We start from the raw sequence: 6,602 nt of genomic DNA on the forward strand, positions 1-6,602 counted from the left end.
GTGTGTGTGTGTGTGTGTGTGTGTGTGTGTGTGTGTGTGCATGGGGGGGGGTGAAACACAAGACCTCTGAGTTCAGATTTTGTCATCCACCGCCCACCATCACACCCGCCTCTGAACCAGCTGCTCCAGCTTGTTTCTGTCTCCACCCTGTACACAGGTCACACTCAGACCTGTTTTCTGCTAAAGCTGCTCATTATTTACAGGATTCTGTGGATTTAAAGGCTGCTCCTGGAAGAGAGATGTATTTTACTAAGGCCCAGGTCTTATTATTATGGCTTATCTCTTTATATCACGGTAAGTCTTCCTCTGTTCGTGAGAGATTCTTCAGATCTGAAGCTTGTACTTAGGCTTTAGAAACCTTAATCCAAGTCGTGAACACTGTCCTGGATTGTTATCTGATTTAGGAGTGATCTAAATTATTTAAAAATAACATTTACGGGTAGGGCTGGGTGGTATGACCTCAAATTCATTTCACGATATAAATTGAATCCCTTCACGGTAATGGTATACATCGTGGTGGAAAATTTTTCATAGAAAGTAAAGATAATGTAATTTTTAGTGCAATTTTTGCAGAAAACTGTAATCTTAATCAAACCCAGCATTTTGCTTTAATATCTGCCTGCCAAACAATGAGCCTGTTCTTCTGCCTGCTGAATTTATTAGCAGCTGCTCTGCTGCGCTCTCATATTCATCATCTTCATCATCAGAGCAGAAGCCGACTTTACATTAGCAATATGGATTTATGACTGAATGAACATCCACGTCTTTTTATCATCTCTGTGGGTAACAAATATATAAGAAACAATTTTTTTTTCTCCGACAATTGGGTGTGAAAAACTACGGTTGTTAAAGCTTCCCTCTGTGCGATGTGCAGAGGGAGGGAGAGATTATGATCCCGCGACACAACATAAATTTTCTACAGCGGGAGAGGGAAATTTTGAGAATTTATTCTCTCTATGTGTGTTTTAAAATGCTATAATTTCTTCATTATATTTCGAACTCCTGCTCAGTTGTCTCTGCACTCGCAGCCATGCTGACACGGGTGCAATGACGTAATGACAATAGGATGGTAGAGGGTAAATATCTACCGTAGGCCAACTTCATACCATTTCTACCGTCTACCGCATATACCCTTCAGCCCTATCTTAGGGTAATACATGTTATTCCCAGGATGTGCATGTTGTCTTTTGTCATGTTGCGGAGTATAACATGATCTCTTTGGACACATACATACTGTATTAGACAGGACACATGATAGACAGGACTTCTAAAGCATTCACACTAACAGTGATCATTCTTTCTTTTGTATTTTTTGTATCTTTTGTATTTATTTAAAAATGAATGGAGCATCCTGAAAACCTTTCAAAATAGTGTAGCTGCATGCACTATTTTGTTCTCAGCATCATGTCATCCATCCCCTTATGGCACAGGCAAAATATTTTGCTCCCTCTTGGCATACAAAAGTACACTATATTGCCAAATGTTTTTGCCCACCCATCCAAATGACTGTGCACCAGTGCGCAAAGCAAGGTCCATAAAGACATGGGTGGCAGAGTCTGGTGTGGAAGAACTTGGCTGGCCTGCACAGAGTCCTGACCTCAACCTGATAGAACACCTTTGGATGAATTAGAGCAGAGACTGAGAACCAGGCCTTCTGTCCAACATGTGACCTCACAAATGTGTTTCTGGAAGAATGGTCAAAATGCCCATAAACACTCCTAAACCATGTGGATGGCCTTCACAGAAGAGTTGAAGCTGTTCTATCTGCAAAGGGTGGACCAACATCATATTGAACCCTATGGATTAGGAATGGGATGTCACTTAAGCTCATATGTGAGTCAAGGCAGGTGAACAAATACTTTTGGCAATATAGTGTATCTTTATACATGTGACCAAAATATCACTCTGAGCACTGGAAAATCAAATACCCTGACAGCACTTCATTGTGAGAGGTGAGTAGTCATGTGAATTTAGGTTAAATAACTGAGCTTCTCATAACATTAAAAAGCTTAGAACTCCACACGCAAGTTTTGAATTAAAAAAGCCTCTTCAACATCTTTAACTCTATAACTTAAGCCCATTTTTTGTTTGTTATGTTTTCTCTTTGTTCTTTAAACCTGGTAAGGAGTCTAGTTACACTTAAAATACCTCCAGGGGATTGGAAATATTTTGTATCCATCCCAATTTTGGACTTTCAAAAATATTTTCTCTGAGAAGGACAGTCACTATAAAAAGGCTGAATATTTGTGCAGTCACTTATTTTACATTGCATATTGTTTTAATTTGGTATTACTTTGTAAAAAAAAAAAAGTTAATGACAGCAATTAAAACATAATTTAAATACCCAGTTGAATACTTTATTTTGTTAACAGTAGAGACAGCAATCTTTGCCTCTGAAAGTGTCCAATGAGAGGTTTCTAAAGCAGAAGCAGGTGTCATTTGTTTAGGAAGTATAAAATTGTTTGCAGTTTTGTCTTTTGATGTGAAGGAAAGTGGAAACTGGAAAACAGAGTGGGTGACTGACAAACTGACAGGTCCAAGTGTCCTTCCTACCCCTCCCCCTCTCTATTTTTATACAAGGATAAATCGCAGACATGGCATGAAACACAGAAAGAGACCAAATGTGTCTCACATGTAAAAATTGAGGCTTAGCAGCAGGACTGTCCTCTGATGCTGAAGACGTTTACTGGCAGAGAAGCTCTGAAAGGACAAGCTGCTCTCGTGTGACTAGTTTGGGTCAGAGTGAACTTTCGTCCTGTGCTCCTGTTGGGGAAATGAAACAAGATCCCATCGGACTGAGATCAGGCAACAAATTCTCTGAATGCCATGGCCAATGCATGTCACAGCTGCCTGCTAGTTCATATTTTACAAAGCTACAGGCTACAAGTTACTATGCCGCTCCACTTCCTGTAAATGAGACAGAACCACACACTCAACTTGTGTTGTGAGATGCAAGCAAACAATATAAATAAATATGATCCATGGGCTAGGGTGGCTCACCGTGCACCCCCACCCCACTACTGAACTCTGGTATTTTCATGTACCTTAGGGTCCACTCTTTCAGAAAATGCATGTTAACAGAAAAAAGTTGGGTCTCACTGCCCCACAAGGACCCCTTTTTGGCCACACCCTTTTTCTATTGTGACCATCAAAATTAGGGTTACAGAAAACTTAAATGTCAGTAACTTTGCTATAAACCAACCAACGTTTAAAAACAAGGTATCAGCAGATTCATATTGATTAGTTTTTCGATTTACATGACATTTCATTAAGCAAATATGTGCTAGATGATGTCACCAATGGGCCAAAAGGTCACAACCCCAACAGAAGATGAAAATTTTCCTCTTTTTAACCTGTAGATTAGGGTGGATCACCATCCACGCCCCACTACTAAACTTCTCTGGTTTTTTTCATGTACCCTAGGGTCCCTTCTTTCAAATAAAGCATGTTAACAGAAAAAAATATGTCTCACTGCCCCCCAGGGACAACTTTGTGACCACATCCCTTTTCCATTGTGACCATCAAAATTAGGGGGACTAAAGATGTTGAAGAGGCTTTTTTAATTCAAAACTTGAGTATATTCTTGATAGGGAGGAACGTTGGTTTGAGAGAGGAGTAAAAGAAGCCATTTTTGTAAAGAAAGACCGTCCATCATTAAACAGAGGTGGGGGCCTCCATTTTCAGCTGTCCCCCTCCTACAGCGCTGCCATTGCCAGTATCACTCCACCCCCTGTTAACAATAGGTGTTAATTAGGTGTCAACAATACTGTAGCCATGTGATGTGAGTATCAGTCACCTGGAGGCAGGACTCAAAAGCCTGAATTTTGCCTGAAACTCTCAGACTGAAGAAGTCTCTTGGAAGAGAGACAAAACGTTTCATTAAAGAAGAACCCGTCCAGAGGACCTATTCTTTTTTTTTTCTTCCTTTTAAATCATATTTTATTTCCAAAGGAACAGGAAAAAGGTCAAATGTTTATGCTAAGTTATTGTACTATTTTTGAGGCAGGGGTAGGGGGGAAGGTAGATCTGAATTTGATTGTAGCAACATTTTCCAAAAACTTTTGGACGGGAAATAAAAGGTTTCAAAATAATAATAATTTAAAAAACAGCTGGAGGAGCATTTTGCAACTACCGGTAATTAGGTTCATTAGACAGGTCAGTAAGAGGACTGGGTGTAAAAAGAGCAAATAGAGGATGAATCTCAGAAAAAAACTGGGGAGTGTCTGCAAAAATGTGTGCTTAAAAACATCAGAATAATTTCTGAATGAAATATTGGGTAGAATCTAGCCACAAATTTACACTGCACATGTCATTCATTTCCACACAGATTTCCACTGCCTGCGGCTCCGCTGCAGACCACAGAGATGATTTGAAAAACGTGCAGGAAATGTGAGATTGTGCAATAAAGACAGTGATAAATGTGGAATTGAGACTAAATTAATTCATTCTTCTGTGGAAAATGAACTGGAAATAATTGCACAGGTGTGGACTATTTTTCAATCCATATTTCAAAATAAATTTCATGTTTCCTGTGTATACATATGCTGCATTTTGCCATCTAAACAGAATGATAAATTTTGACAGTATGTATATATAAATATACCAATATATATAGTCATAATATACAGTAGCTAGGATTTTGACAAGATGTAGTCTCTCATTGACTATAATGATTGTGGAGTTCTAGCCGGAGTGAACACAGTGAAAATTGTCTCATTCTGGTGTAGATTCTTAGTCTTCACATGTTAAAAGCCATAAAATATTTCAAACGAATATTGGAATTAGTTAAAAGAGCTTCTCTTCCCATCCTGTGGAGTTCTGCAGGAGATGCTCTGTTTATGCTCTGTTTATTCAAATGCAGATTATTCTCACTCCACTCCCTCCTGGGGGTCATCATCAGCGTATTGGACTCACAGAAAGATTTTTTGGTCACATTCATGAAAGAGAGAATTAAAGTGAAACTGACTTGGTATCAGACTCAATGCTGCATTCTAGGTTTTAGAAAATTGAAATCTGTTTAGTAATTATTTATTTACATCAACGACCTCCTTCAGCTCCTTTTCAAACAATCTGTCTATTGCCTAAAACATGAGCATTTGGGTCATCAGCAGAGTCCCTTATCCCTGAGCTGTAGGTGAACAGTGGAGTCTTGAAGTGCTGCTCTCCTGTTTCCTCTCCATGAGTCTGCGGAGAGGTTGTTTAGTCTCTCCAGTAGAGGTCTCTCTTCATAAATGCAGACACTACACTGCTCTGAAACATTTCCACAATTCATTGTCTTAAAACACAGTTCACTTTGCCATTCACAAATACTGGTTAAAACCTGGGTTTTTGATGGTATGGGTGTCTATTAGTGTCTGTGGTACTGCCAGTCAAAACATCTAGAATGGTAACATAAATTAAAAAGCATTTTTCAACAAGACAATTGTTGTATTTTTTTGTTACATAAATTCTTGCAGCTTGTTTTTGACATCATTCAGGCAGACCTTCCTTCTTAATGGAAGTTAAAAATTGTTAATTGGTTAGTTGGTTAATTCCATTAAACAAAGTTGACCTTTCATCCAGTTTTTTTATTCGACTCTTTTTTTGAACTTCTTCAGGCACACACACAATAAACAAAAAGTCACATTTCAATAAATGTCTCCATAAGACCAGTTTGTCATCAGTTTTCAGTCCACAAATAAATAGCAGTAGCCAAAGTTTAGAAAAAATCTTAAAGACATTCATGCTTTCATGTTTTTTGTCAAACTCCAACTGACCACTATTTCCTATTTCGTGGACTGGTCTGGACCAGTTTTACAAAGCAGAAACTGGCTCTAAAGGGACTTACAGAGACAGTTGGAATTGTCTCACATTCAGGCTTTTCACTTACGTATCTGGATCAGACTTATGTATCAGTGGTTTGGAGGCACGGTACCCCCAAACCCGAGCGGTGTTTTGTTTTTGGACTTCTGTGCTCATCATGGATTGTCCATAACAAACACCATATTCAAACATAAGGGTGTCCGTATGTGCTCTTGGAACCAGGACACCCTAGGCCGCGGTTCGACGATCGACTTTGTTGTCGTTTCATCTGATCTGCGGCCGCATGTTTTGGACACTTAGGTGAAGAGAGGGGACAGAGCTGTCAACTGACCACTACCTGGTGGTGAGTTGGCTCCGGTGGTGGGGGAGGATGCCTGGCAGAGGATCTGCTGGGAACGTCTGGCAGAGTCTCCTGTCAGACGGAGCTTAAACTCACACCTCCGGGAGAACTTCAAACACGTTCCGGGGGAGGTGGGGGACATTGACTCTGAGTGGACCATGTTCCATGCCTCCATTGTCGAGGCGGCTTACCTGAGCTGTGGCTGTAAGGTTGTCGGTGCCAGTTGTGGCGGCAACCCTCAAACCCGCTGGTGGACACTGGGGGTGAGGGATGCTGTCAGGCTGAAGGAGTCCTACCGGGTCTTTTTGGCCTGTGAAACTCCAGAAGCAGCCGATAGGTATCGGCAGTCCAAGCAGATGGGAGGAGTTCGGAGAGGTCATGGAAAAAGACTTCAGCACAGCTTCGAGGCGATTCTGGTCCACCATCCAGCGTCTTGGGGGGGGGGGGGGGGGGGGGGGGG

At 40.7% G+C, this 6,602-nt stretch overlaps 1 protein-coding gene across 1 annotated transcript in view; it reads left to right on the top strand.

Moving 5' to 3' along the window:
- Nucleotides 1-92: 92 nt before the first annotated feature.
- The window catches only part of chrna1 (cholinergic receptor, nicotinic, alpha 1 (muscle)), a 19,881-nt gene continuing 13,371 nt past the window's right edge, over nucleotides 93-6,602 (top strand). The window contains exon 1 of the mRNA XM_014025325.1: nucleotides 93-294. Within this exon, the coding sequence (XP_013880779.1) occupies nucleotides 240-294 (55 nt within the window). The 5' untranslated portion in view covers nucleotides 93-239. The remainder of the gene's footprint in view (nucleotides 295-6,602) is intronic.

This window comes from Austrofundulus limnaeus, unplaced genomic scaffold, assembly GCF_001266775.1.
Source record: "Austrofundulus limnaeus strain Quisiro unplaced genomic scaffold, Austrofundulus_limnaeus-1.0 Scaffold468, whole genome shotgun sequence".
Classification (NCBI taxonomy): domain Eukaryota; kingdom Metazoa; phylum Chordata; class Actinopteri; order Cyprinodontiformes; family Rivulidae; genus Austrofundulus; species Austrofundulus limnaeus.